Source organism: Saccostrea echinata, unplaced genomic scaffold (assembly GCF_033153115.1).
Source record: "Saccostrea echinata isolate AGI-Se365-2 ecotype Australia unplaced genomic scaffold, CSIRO_AGI_Sech_v1 ptg000056l, whole genome shotgun sequence".
NCBI classification, from domain to species: Eukaryota; Metazoa; Mollusca; class Bivalvia; order Ostreida; family Ostreidae; genus Saccostrea; species Saccostrea echinata.
The window spans coordinates 6,867,481-6,880,860 of NW_026889805.1; the positions used below are offsets into that span (position 1 = coordinate 6,867,481).

Consider the following 13,380-nt stretch of genomic DNA (forward strand, 5'->3'; position numbering starts at 1 on the left):
AAGCTGTGAATTAAAGGCATGAATTATGCAATGAACATTGTACCTTGTTTTCATGTTTCTTAATGGTGGTAATCCAGGTGTAGTAATTTTCTTATTCTAATTATGAAAATTAGAAACACAATGCATACATCATGCAAAAATTACTAGAGAGTTAAATTTATATTTGATGATGCATTTGTATCCAGAGAAAGATGAATTTGTTAGGAATTTGATATTAACTGTTTATTCAGGTAGAACGTACTGCCATCAGCTGTCATGTGAGTACAGATGCCAGGCGACGCCCACTGGAGGGATGTGCTTCTGCAACACTGGCTATCAAATAGACCCCAGAGATAACAGAACTTGTATAGGTAAACAGCTTTAAGATCACAAAAACTGAATTCACAGGGATTTAATTATTGTATTTTTTTTTGTCTAAGGAAATACAATTTTATATTTAACTTTAAAAGAAAAAAATAATTGAAAAAATAGCTTCAAAAAAGATATGTGAAATAATAATATGATCATGAACTTTTCTTCCAAGAGAAGTCCCCTTAAAGGTATCTGACCTATATTAGACCTACTTTTCTAACATTAAATATTCATCATCTATAAATACTCTGATATTAATTCAAAGCATTTTAGAGTAGAAAAGGATTTATCAAGAGAAGTTTTCAAATGTAATTGCCAGTACCTAAGCAGTAATTAATACAACAAGATTGCATTGAGGTCTATGGGGACAAGCAAATTTTTAAAAATAAAAAAATTATTACTAAAAATATCAATAAATGCTGTGGTGGAAAGATGTATTCAATCATTAGGAAAAGAAAAATGATGAAAAAAAAAACCTAGCTTTTTACCTGATAGATTTTTAAAGAATTGATATTTAATGATTAAAAGCAAAGGGGGATAACTCTTGAAGGAGAGCGTAAGGTCATAATTACTAGGGCATGCTCCAATCTTACATACTGATACTAAAACATGAATATGTCCAAATATCCTGAGTATTCAGCCCATACATATCTCTTATGCATTCAATATCATTGAATCTGAGGCTGTTTTGGGTCAGATACTTTGACAATATTATTTTTTAAGTCCGCATGTTTTCCTCAGCATATTATACCTAGCAAACATTAATTGCTGTACATTATTTGAACTCCATAAATAGTTAATCAATTAAAAGTTAGGTTGTTATAATAGTTAACAAAAACTTAATTCCATGGTTTACATGTTGGTCAGCTTATAATCCAAATTTTGGACTGTGACCATCATCTTAAACTCCATAAGAGTTATCCTCTCTTATCTAAACTCAAGCTTCTGTATTATATTGATGACAGATTATAACGAGTGTGAAGCTTGGGGATCATGTGACCAGAAATGTAAGAATTTTGATGGCTACTACACCTGTGGATGTTATCCTGGTTATATACTGAATGGCAAGAAATCCTGTAGATCAACTTCACCACGTAAGATTTCTCTGTCGTTATACGCCAAGATGACTATAGCTTATATCATTATATCATAGAATTTTTAAGTTTTGCTATGAAGGATGGTATTTAGAATTTTATTTCTATAGCTGGTAAATGAAGAAGGCTTTTTATAACTTAGAAATATTGACTTACAGCGATGTCTTGTATAGTCAGTGCTCTGTCATTTAAAACAAGAAGAGCAGTATTTAAATAAGTCTTTGCAAAGATTTACTACTGAAGATATGATTTCAACCTTACCTTTATACAATCATTTAAGTTAATTTGTTTTTGATGTCTTTGACAGGGGCCTCTATGAGGGTGTATGTGGCTATGGAGGATCATATTTTCGGTATGAATGCTGACGGTGGGGATCATAAAGTGGTCATCAACGCTTCGGTGGAAGACATGGACTTTGATGTTTATAACAACAAAATGTTCTGGATTGACGAAAAGTCCAAAAAGGTGCAGTGCATCTTTTTTTTTGTTATTTTTAATCTTTCGAAGATGTTCAGTTCATTTTTTCAAATTTTTATATTAGTTATTGATTGTGATTTTTTGAACTGTAAACATTTACAAAATTGTTTCATGTTTTGTTAATAGATTTTCACTAAAGATCTGAGAAATAATGGCCCCCAACGAGAAATACAACTGAATGATCTGTACAGACCACACTGTATAGCATATGACTGGATTGCTCAGAACTTATATATTGTTGATCAGCGTGCCAAAGTTATAGATGTAGTTGATTTTAAATCTCAAGTTCAGAGAAATATCATCAGTGACGACATACAAGATCCCAGGGCTTTAGCTATTGATCCTCTCACTGGGTAAAAAGGATATCAGTAATTCTTAATTATTTACTGCCAAGCAAAACTTTATATCATTGTATAGAGATGGGTAAATAGCATTGAATGTTTTTATAGATGATATACTGCATTTAGTAATACCGTACTTCATATAAACTCAAAAACTTTTCAGGTATCTGTTTTTCTCAGACTATGGTAGAAAACCTCGTCATAACACTAGAATTGAACGTTCTTACATGGATGGCAATAAGAGGTATTTGTTGGTGGACACAGATATCATAGCTCCCTCCAGCATGGCTGTAGATGCTGTCAACAAAAGAATTTTCTGGACGGACAGACGATTAGATCACATCCAAACAGTTGACTACAATGGAAAATTTAGGTAAGAAAATTTAATCTTTTTGGCACTAAAGGTAATTCATTTCATTATCGTTATTGTAATTATCAACCATCCATATTGCAGTAAGATATCTGATGTTGAATATCCCAAGTCCCAGATTTGAAAATAATTTTTTTAATATTTAAAACTATGTATTAGGAATGCACGGACAAGGAAAAGGAGACAATATTGGAGTTGACATGGATATTTGTTGTAGATTCACCGTATTATCTGGTGGTATACAGATTCCCAATGCTATCAGTCTGACTCGGTTTGAAGACCAGTTATACTGGGCTGATGATACAAAGATGGGGGTGATGAAAGTGGATAAATATGGAGACGAGGATCCACGACAGATTTTCCATGATCAGAAAAATAAACGAATCCGCAGCATTCGAGTGTTCCATCAATCTATCCAGCACCAAAAAGACAGAAAAAGTCAGAATTCAGTACACTTAATTTTCTTATCTTTTTATAGACATTAGATCTGATACTTAAACAACTTTGCATGTAAGAAATATCTGCTAAACTTGTTAGTGCATTTACTATTATATGATTTTCAGAATGTGTATAAAGCTATTTCTTTACAAAAACCTTTATTCTTGATTTTTAACCATAACCAGAGTAATTTGAATTTTTTCAGATCCTTGCTCTGAGAACAAATGTGAACAGATGTGTGTCCTTACACATGTTATGGAGAATGATGGTCTGGGATATAAATGTTTATGCTCTATAGGATACGAACTTTCAAGCAATGGCATTAATTGTACAAGTAAGGATACTAATGATACATGTAAGATTCAATAGATAAAGCACAGAAAAAAAGGTCTGAAAAACTAAAGGAATGCAGAATTTTAGTTTTCTCTTTCTGTTGATTCCTCTAGATTTCTAAATATACAGAAGGGACAACTCACAAAATAAAATTATCTGTTTTTATTTTTATATGCAGAAATACATATAAAAACTCTTATCCACTTGTGAATTCATGTTCTCTTGATTTGAATCAATGAGTCACTTTAGTATTTGCATATTGTAAGGAACCTACAGTACTTGGATCTGTCCTTTCTTTAGACACTCTTTCTTTTCACAATGATGTTTAATTTGGTTTGCTTTGTGTTTTTAGAAATTAATGATTTCCTGCTCTTTGCTGCCAAGTACTCTGTGAGGGGGATTTCCCTGACCCCGCCCACTGATGCTGCCTCTGCGGTGGATGCTATCCCTCAGTTATTCGCCAAAGACACGGGTCACCTGGGGGTCAACTATGTGGCACTGGACTATGATGCCGAAGACAAAATGGTGTACTTCTCTGACATCAGAAATTTTGCCATCATGGAAGCTAAAGTTGATGGATCTATGAGTATGAAATTCAGTATTAACAGATGCAAATTTAGATAGGATAAATCATGCTCTCTTAATTTGACTTGCACAAAGTTTTTGAAAGATAAGCTCTACATGAAGCATTGATGTTGGGATGAGAAGTTTCAGCTGATGTAGTTTATTTAAGTATTAATGTAGAGATGTTAGCATCCTTCATTTTATGGATAATGCATTTGAATGACAAAGTAAATGTTTGGGGGAAAATCATTCCCAAGTAAAAATTACCGGTAGGAATGGCTGTAGAAAACTTGTATAAATAATGCATCTTGAAATGGATTACCAGTCAGACAACAGATTCCACATATGATAATGATGACTTTATTTCTAGAAATAAGCTAAATTTTTTGGTTACCATAGTTACTTCAGTTGACCTAGTGCTGTGGGTTCTCATCTATCATGCATGGCTTGTAAACTTGGAATGTATTTAGCATCTTTACTGAATTGGTTGAACTAATTTCAACCAATTCATCTTCCTTATTCATGGACTTCTGGCAAGCAAACTTTTTGCATGGTTATAATAAACAGATACCCTCTACCAAAATTGTGAAAATAATGTCCCAGCTGGGTTCAGAGTTCAGGCTACACAGTGGGGCTATGTTTGCCATATACTGTTAAATCACTTATTTTCCTGGGGTCAAATTTTCACAATTTGAGGAAGAAATATTGGTGTGAGTGGATTTGATTTTGTGGGTGAAGGATAGACTTTATACTGTTGTTTAGAATTTTAACATTTCCTGGGGGCGTGAATTCATGAGTCTCTACATACCATGAAATCAATGAAAATTAAACCCCATGAAAATTAGTCATTTCCTAGTATTAAAAATAGAACTTTTGAAGTCTTCTTTGCTCAAGAACATCTAGAAGGCAAATTGTTTTCATGATAATAACCTTCTACCAAAATTTTGAAATTCATAATACCCAGTATCCAGGTTGCAGACCCAGGTTGGGGCTAAGTAGGTCATATTGAGTCAACTATTATCCATCAGAAAAATTGCTATCAAACTCAACAGGGACTTATCTTGTATAAAACTTTCTTTATGAAGTTTAATTCTAATTAACTTAGTGGTGCATTGTTTTTTTTCTATTAGATAATTGATTTTTTCTTATTTCCTGTTGTATAGTTGATTTAATATTTTGCTGTGTATAATTGTAGGACCATCAGCTTTAACTGTAAAGAAAGTCCGCTCTGTTGAAGGATTGAGTGTAGACTGGATCTCTAAGAACCTCTACTTCACTGATTTCTTCCAGGGTACTTTGTCAGTCCTCAGACTTAAGTCCCCTAATGAGACACTAGTTCTGATGTCAGGGACTGGCAAACCCCGATCTGTGGTGGTCCACCCACTTAAAGGGTAATGCTAGTTATTGTAATGTCTTTTCGACCATTTATTACTTTGAATTTGTTCACATGACTGCATACAGTAGTATACATGATAAAGGTAATTTTATTTTACACTGTAGGTGGTTATTTTTCTCTGACTGGATGAAAAACACCATGCAGAGTCCTTATATTGCGAGGACGTATGGGGATGGCACTAACATGACAAAGATCAGGCAACATGAGCTAGGCTGGCCTAATGGACTCAGTATTGACTTCCACACAGACAGACTGTTCTGGGTAGATGCCTATTTTGACAGGTCAGACTCTTGTTCTTTATATTGTGTCCAAGTACTTGAGTGGGATTTTTTTTTTAAATTTCATATTTATATATGATTAAGTTAACCCTCTTCCAAGATTAATTTATTAATTTTTTCTTACAAACAGGATACAGCATTCTAATTTTGATGGAGGAGATGTAAAAACAATAACTGGAGTTTCTATTGCACATCCCTTTGGAATTGTTGCATATCGAGGTAATATATATATATATATATATTTACAATGAGTGTTGTGAATTGTTTATATATTTAAATCTGCATAATAACTTGAGCTTTGCTTGCAGGAAATATATATTTTTCTGACTGGAAACTTGAAGCCATCATACGTATCAACCAACAGGGCCATCGGCAAGTTACCTTGAGAAAAGGAATAGAGTTTCTACGAGATATTACTGTTTATGACAAGGATATTCAACAAAAACCATGTAATTTTGTAGTGTATTATCCAGATATTTACAAGATTCTTTTATTAGCTCACCTGAGCTGATGGCTCAAGCGAGCTTATTTGATCAAAATTTGTCCGTTGTCTGTCGTTGTAAACTTTTCACAATTTCATCTTCTTCTCCAGGACCACTGGGCCAATTTCAACCAAACTTGGCACAGGGTATGCTTTGGTGAAGGGGATTTGTTCAAATGAAGGGTCATGCCCTTCTTCTAGTGGAGATAATTAAGAATTAGTTATTTTTTAATGGCATCTTTCAAAAATCCCTGCCCCCCATTGCCCTGAGGGGGCTAAAACCATGAAAATTAATGCAATCTTTAAAAATCTTCTTTATTCGTGGACATCAAACAGTCAATCTGTTGGCATGATTGTAATAAGCATTGAACCCTCTACCAAAATTGTGAAAGTCATGGCCCCAGGGTCAGGGGTTCTGGAGTTAGATTGGGCTCTATTGATCATATAGTGAAAATGCATAAAATGAAAGTGCATAAATTTTTTAAAAAGTTTCTTCTCTCCTCTAGTATATTTCATTGATTCAAAAGAAAAGAATTTCATTAATTATGGTTTTATTTTTATAGATTGAAACATTTAATACTGTCTCCACTGAAAGTACCATGAGACAGAAATATCAAAAATAGGTGTAAGACATTTTAAAAAAAACATACCAAAACAAGAGGGCGGTGCAACATGCTATATAATACCAATAACCCATTTTTCAGTTAATCATGCCTGTGCCAAGAGGAATGGTGACTGTTCCCACTTTTGTTTCCCGGTGCCCTTTTCTGGAGGTGTCCAGCGGCTAGGCAGGAAGTGTGCCTGTCCTTTCGGGATGAAGCTGAATGAGGACATGAGGACCTGTCATCAGGACGAGGAAGTGTTTAAAGAGGAGAAATGTCGTCCTGGCTTCTTCACCTGTGACAACAAACGATGTGTTCCAAACACTTTTACTTGTGACCAGGAAAACGATTGCTTGGATAACTCTGATGAAAAGAATTGTACAAAAGGTGTCACTTGGTGCATGATTTACTAGAATAAGATTTTATGTTGAAGGTTATTTGTGATAAAATAATTGGTGTTACATGTCCTGTTCATACTACCTTTTCTTTTAATTCTAAGGGAAATAACTCTGAAATTTTATCAAAGATTTTCTAGATCATGAATATAATTTTCTTTATAGGAAGAACCTGTGGTCCACAGCATTTTAAGTGTAAAAATAATCGCTGTATTGACCTGAAGTGGATGTGTGATGGAGACAATGATTGTGGGGACAGTTCTGATGAACTCGGCTGTTGTAAGTTGCTGAAATCAATTGAATTTTTAATTTATTTATGAAATGTCCTTTCACCTTTCAGATATCTTTTCCCTCATCCCATTCTTTTTTATTTCAGCTAATAAAACTTGTGGCCCCACACAGTTCAGGTGTAATAACACCTTGTGTATTAATAAGAGGTACAGATAATGTACAGGGATGGATGTCTGGGGGTTTTGTGTTGTAGTTACTAACTTAAGCATAAACTAACTGATATGGTTGTGGACAAGATTGCATTTAGCAATGGAATAAACTGTGTGCTTTGTTTTATGTGGAAGAGATGAATTATGTATGTTATTATAGAGTAAGTGAAGAGCTTTCACTGATATGCTATCCAAAAATAATTTATTTTGGTAAAGTGATATATTCTATCAAATATCTTGAACTCCTTCCAATCTTAATCTATACATTAGTGCTGTAAATATGTTCCTTTTCTTGTAGGTTTAAGTGTGACACTGACAATGATTGTGGGGATGGATCAGATGAAGGCCAGTTTTGCAGTAAGTTGTTTATAAATTTGTGTTTTGATTTTTCTTTTCCAAGTAGTAGGCAATCTTAAGTGTAAACCATTGTTATGTGGACCATTTCCAGTGTGACGATAATCAGTGTATCTATGTTTATCTTCTTGTAGGCTCTCACAAATGTGATGTGGACCACCTTGAGTGTGGTGCAATTGGTGCATCTATGTTTATTTTTTTCTTGTAGGCTCTAATAAATGTGATATGGACCACTTCCAGTGTGGTGACAATCGATGTATCTATGTGTATCTTCTTGTAGGCTCTCATAAATGTGATGTGGACCATTTCCAGTGTGGTGACAATAGATGTATCTATGTGTATCTTCTTGTAGGCTCTCATAAATGTGATGTGGACCATTTCCAGTGTGGTGACAATAGGTGTATCTATGAAAAGAAAGTCTGCGATGGATTTCAGGATTGTTATGATGGGTCGGATGAGAAGGATTGTCCCCCGTTAGTATGCTCTGACGGTAAATGGACCTGTAAGGAGGTGAGGCAGTGTATACCTGAGAGGTACCACTGTGACGGAGCACCAGACTGTCAGGATAAAAGTGATGAGCTTAACTGTCGTAAGTTAAAACAAATTATCTTTTTAAATCACTGTCTTTTTCAGTTATTATGAGAGAGAAAAAATTAACCTCCTCATTATTGATTTCCATATGAAACCACCTTTAAAAGATTCTACCGCTTCTAATTGCAAGGTATGACTCTGTGTGTGTGTTTCTTTAATTAGTTTAATTATTAATAACCGAAATATTCTGCTTATTTTAGCTACAAGAGAAAAGAATATGTGTTTGTTAGACGAGTTCAACTGTACAAAGGGTGGATGTATACCAAAGAGCTGGAAATGTGATGGGCAGCCCGACTGTGAGGATGGATCCGATGAGCCGGACACTTGTCGTCAGTATTTATCTCCATCTTTATCTAATTTTGTTGGTAAATCTACCCATCAGTTGTGCTTATTCATCATCTTTAACCCATTTGTAAGTTTTGTGTTAATTTAGCTATTCAACTGATCTGTTGGTAACATTCTGAATCTGTTTTTTATCAATGTAAACCAGGGTTCTCCATATTTGAAAATTTAACCATGGAGGAAGCTGCGCGAAGGCGAAATGTGACTGAAAACATGAATATGTGTTAGACTTCCTAACCTTCATTAATCAATGATTTATTTCACAAAACTTATAACCACTGCAACACAAAAAGTTGAAATAACCAATAATTTTTAAAGCTAAAAAAAAAATAAAAAAGATTATGTATCTTACTTTACAAAAGTGTGTCAAAATTGGCCCAAAACTATGGGAACATTTTGAAGGAATTTAAAAAAAATATTTCAGTGATAGAGTAACCATGGCAACATTATTCAAAAACTGATATAAAGAATTGATGTTGCCTGTTGTATGAAACGTTTTATTTAAATATGACTAAAATTGATAAATGGGAAGTATTTTGAAAAAAAATAGTCACAGACACACAAACAAACAGACGAACAAACACCGACATCCTGCCTATGTCTAAGCTTTTTAACTGCAAGCATGAAAACTTGCTGATGACATGCATGGTAAAAGTAAATTAATATAACCAGGGGCATATATTTGACATAACTGTAATTTTGCTTTCTCTATTCTGTTTTTTTTTTCTAAACGTTCTTTTTTTTTTTTACATATTACATTTTTCGCCAAGTTTCCTCCATTGTTTACTTCTCCATGTGCCCAGTGCTAAATATAGCACCACGCGACGTTTCCTAAAACGGGAGGTAACTCTAAAACTTAGACGACGATTGGCTCTTATGTACATTTCATCAGAAAGATAATCAAGTTAATACTTAAAAACAAAGCATGAGTAATTGATTAAATACAAAGAATAGGAAATTTTGAAAGGGTTAATTTTTTTCTGGGCACAGAAACTTGAATCAGAAGCGTGTTAATTATCATGTTGTTACTGCTCGTTATGTCATCTTTTGTAAATCTGTTATCGTATATATAGTGAACACGTTGGAGTTCCCCGAAATTACATGTGTATAGAATAATTAACTCTCAATATATTGATCATCAGCTGATTGACTCTCCATTGTCACGCTTCAAAGCATTGTCGCCGGTCAACGACCGTGTTTGTTTAGCCCAGTCTGACGCTTCCCCTCAAGGCGTGCGAGAGTGCATGGCAGTCGTAGTATAAACACAATAAACTGAACCTACATGCTGGTCAGACAGGTTAAGGTGTGCTAATGACTGCAGTGTCTTAGATCAGGCCCGTAGCAATGGTTTCAAAAGTGGGGGGGGGGGGGGCAACCCCCCCCCCCCCAAAAAAAAAAAACAAAAAACTGAGAAGCAAAAAAAACCCTAATCTGACCAAAATTGGAGGGGCCAATTTCCCAAAATTATCTGACAAGCCAAAAAAAAAACCCCAACCTTATTTACTGTCCAAATTCTGCAATTTGACAGTGCTTGACCTTACAATAGCAAAAAGTGGGTGGCCAAACAGCCTCTAAAGGAAAATTTACTATAGTGAAATACTATACTTGGAAAGGGGGGGGGGGGGCAGACAGGCTAAGTTGTGCTAATGATTTTACAACAGCTGAGCCTAAATGGCTAGTCAGACAGGTTAAGTTGTGCTAATGACAGTATAACAGCCAAGCCTAAATGCTGGTTAGACAGGTTAAGTTGTGCTAATTACTGTATAACAGTTGAGCCTAAATGCTGGTTAGACAGGTTAAGTTGTGCTAATGACTTCATAACAGCTGAGCCTAAATGCTGGTTAGACAGGTTAAGTTGTGCTAATGACTTCATAATAGTTGAGCCTGAATGCTGGTTAGACAGATTAAATTGTGCTTATGACTTTTAACAGTTGAGCCTGAATGCTAGTCAGACAGGTTAAGGTGTGCTAATACTGCTGTATTTCTCAGGTGTTCTTGTTTTACTTATAACAGCTGAACCCACCTGCTGGTCAGACAGGTTCCGGTGTGCTAATGGCCGCTGTATCTCTCAGTCCTGGATCTGTGATGGAGACGACGATTGTGGTGACAATTCTGACGAGGATCAAAGTCTCACTTGTCGTAAGGAAACTTGTAAAAATAAAGGTGACTGAATTTAAATTTCAACAGTTATTTCAAATATAAGACAAGTCATTTCTTTTGCAGCACCTCCCAGTTTTAAATGTCCTCATTATCAGTGGGAATGTCCAGGGAATTCTAGAATATGTATAAATAGAACAAAAGTTTGTGATGGCAGCCCAGACTGTCCTAATGGGGATGATGAGAGTCCCATCTGTAGTGAGTACTGTCTTGTCTGTTTATAATTATACCCCCCGCAAACGAAGTTTAGGGGGGGTATATTGGAATCACCATGTCCGTCTGTCTGTCCGTCTGTCTGTCCGTCTGTCCGTCTGTCTGTAGACAAGATTTTGTCCTGAGCGTTTCTTGGATACTATTGGATAGATTTGTCTGAAAATTTGTACACTTATTATTCACCATATGAAGGTATGCACCTGGTATTTTCATCATGATTGAATAATTTTTCTGCATTTTACAGGTGTTTTTTTTCATTTTTATTATGTGGTTTTGTCCTGATCTTTACTCAAAGACTATTTCATAGAATTGTATGAAAATTTGTACACTCATTATTTACCATATGAAGATGTGCACCTGGTATTTTCAACATTATTTGATCATTTTTCTGCATTTTACAGTTTTTTTGCATTTTTATTGACTTAGTCATTTTAGGTTTATTTCTAAGGTTTGAGACACAGAATCTAGAACATCTGTACAAAAATGTGAACTACAGCTTAAAACTATTCATTAAAACAAAAACAAAAAAAAAATCACCAAGTATTAAAAACAATTCTTACATTACACAGCAGATAGTGTAAATCCATTTGTCCCTTGGGACTAATGAGTGGACATCATCCAATTAGAGATAAATTAATGAGTTCAGTGTGGGAAGTTGTTAGGGCATCTCTGATCAAGCGTGTGTTATCTATATCTCCTGGGAATTTAAAGATCTCTGTTTTTTAATTCTCTTAGTTGTAATTTATTGTCTGTCATAGTAAATAGTTACTGGATGACCAGCCTTTCATTTTTAAAATGAATTTGATATAAAGTTATCAAGATTAATTTGATTTTGTAATTAATTGATTTTTTTCTTCAACAATCAATGCAGAATGTCATGTCTCAAAAAGATGACAGATAGTTGCAATTTATTTTTTCTATGTATCCAAAAACAATGTAACTACAATGTATTGGTATTGATGTTTTATTAGGTTGTTCCTTGGTTTCATTCATTAAAAAAAAATATAATGAGCAATTATTTTTTCACTCTAAATGTTAATAAGAAAACACCTCTTAGATCCATGAAATATTAGTGATTTGGCACCTCTGAAAAACCCAGCGGGGGGTATTTGTCCGTTTTGGACAGTTCTAGTTTAAAATGTTTCTTTTCTTACAAAAAACATTCTCTTCCCAAGAGAATGTTAAAATATTATATATTAAGTTAATTTGATATTTGGATGTTGTTAGAATATTTAAGATCCAATGCAAATTTAGATGCATTGCAAATGTTGGAAGAAGTGTGAAAAAATTTTTTTTATGCTTGCAGATACTGATGAATGTGGTGTTGAGAATGGTCACTGTAACTTTTTGTGTATTCAGACTCCTCGTGGGGCAGAGTGTATTTGTCCTGTGGGGCAGGTCTTGAATGGGACAAAGGAATGTGTGGGTAAGCTGTCAGAACAGAAATTCTCATTATGTACTGTTACTTTAGGTTTACTTTTTTGAAAAAAAAACAAACTAAAATGATAATAATGTGGTTAATTTCAGATGATAATGAATGTGAACCTCCTGGGAAATGCAGTCAACACTGCATCAATACTAAAGGGTCATTTAAATGCACTTGTGATCCAGGATATGAACTAGTCAATCATACCACATGTCTTGCTGAAAGAAGTGAGTATGATGATTTGGATTTTACTATAATATGTGCAGTTTGGATTTCTTGAATTATGCTGGCTTCAGTTGTTTGAAAAGTTTTCAGATGCTTGTTTGTAGTTCCTTAGGCCAAAAAAAAAAGAGAAAAGAAAAATAAAGAAATAAATAAAAATGAAAAAAAGAGAGGAAAAAACACACGTTTGAGTGCATTTACTTCTGTTTCTTTACAGATGAGACTAAACCCTATCTCCTTGTGACCAGCCAGAAAGATCTGATGAAGGCAGGACTAGATGTGATGGAACTGACAAACATCCAGCTTCCTGGGATCCAGGCTCTAGCAGGACTAGATGTCCATGTCGAGAAACAACATGTCTACTTCTCAGACTCATCGCTGAAGAAAATTTTCCGGGTTAATGTTGATGGGAGTAACCTTACAGAGGTTTGGATTATTTACTGGATTGCTTAGCATTTCTCTGTGAATGTCAATGTTTGGACGAGTTCTTTATAATACAGTTATAACAGAAATTG

At 34.6% G+C, this 13,380-nt stretch overlaps 1 protein-coding gene across 1 annotated transcript in view; it reads left to right on the forward strand.

Moving 5' to 3' along the window:
* Window positions 1–2,155: 2,155 nt before the first annotated feature.
* The window catches only part of LOC133173483 (low-density lipoprotein receptor-related protein 2-like), a 50,447-nt gene continuing 39,222 nt past the window's right edge, over window positions 2,156–13,380 (forward strand). The window contains exons 1-20 of the mRNA XM_061308468.1: window positions 2,156–2,275; window positions 2,427–2,636; window positions 2,851–3,071; window positions 3,277–3,405; window positions 3,757–3,990; window positions 5,164–5,359; window positions 5,469–5,645; window positions 5,773–5,861; window positions 5,951–6,091; window positions 6,828–7,112; window positions 7,286–7,399; window positions 7,497–7,557; window positions 7,859–7,917; window positions 8,267–8,503; window positions 8,706–8,834; window positions 10,861–10,986; window positions 11,071–11,202; window positions 12,524–12,643; window positions 12,745–12,870; window positions 13,083–13,291. Of these exons, the coding sequence (XP_061164452.1) occupies window positions 2,491–2,636; window positions 2,851–3,071; window positions 3,277–3,405; window positions 3,757–3,990; window positions 5,164–5,359; window positions 5,469–5,645; window positions 5,773–5,861; window positions 5,951–6,091; window positions 6,828–7,112; window positions 7,286–7,399; window positions 7,497–7,557; window positions 7,859–7,917; window positions 8,267–8,503; window positions 8,706–8,834; window positions 10,861–10,986; window positions 11,071–11,202; window positions 12,524–12,643; window positions 12,745–12,870; window positions 13,083–13,291 (2,931 nt within the window). The 5' untranslated portion in view covers window positions 2,156–2,275; window positions 2,427–2,490. The remainder of the gene's footprint in view (window positions 2,276–2,426; window positions 2,637–2,850; window positions 3,072–3,276; window positions 3,406–3,756; window positions 3,991–5,163; window positions 5,360–5,468; window positions 5,646–5,772; window positions 5,862–5,950; window positions 6,092–6,827; window positions 7,113–7,285; window positions 7,400–7,496; window positions 7,558–7,858; window positions 7,918–8,266; window positions 8,504–8,705; window positions 8,835–10,860; window positions 10,987–11,070; window positions 11,203–12,523; window positions 12,644–12,744; window positions 12,871–13,082; window positions 13,292–13,380) is intronic.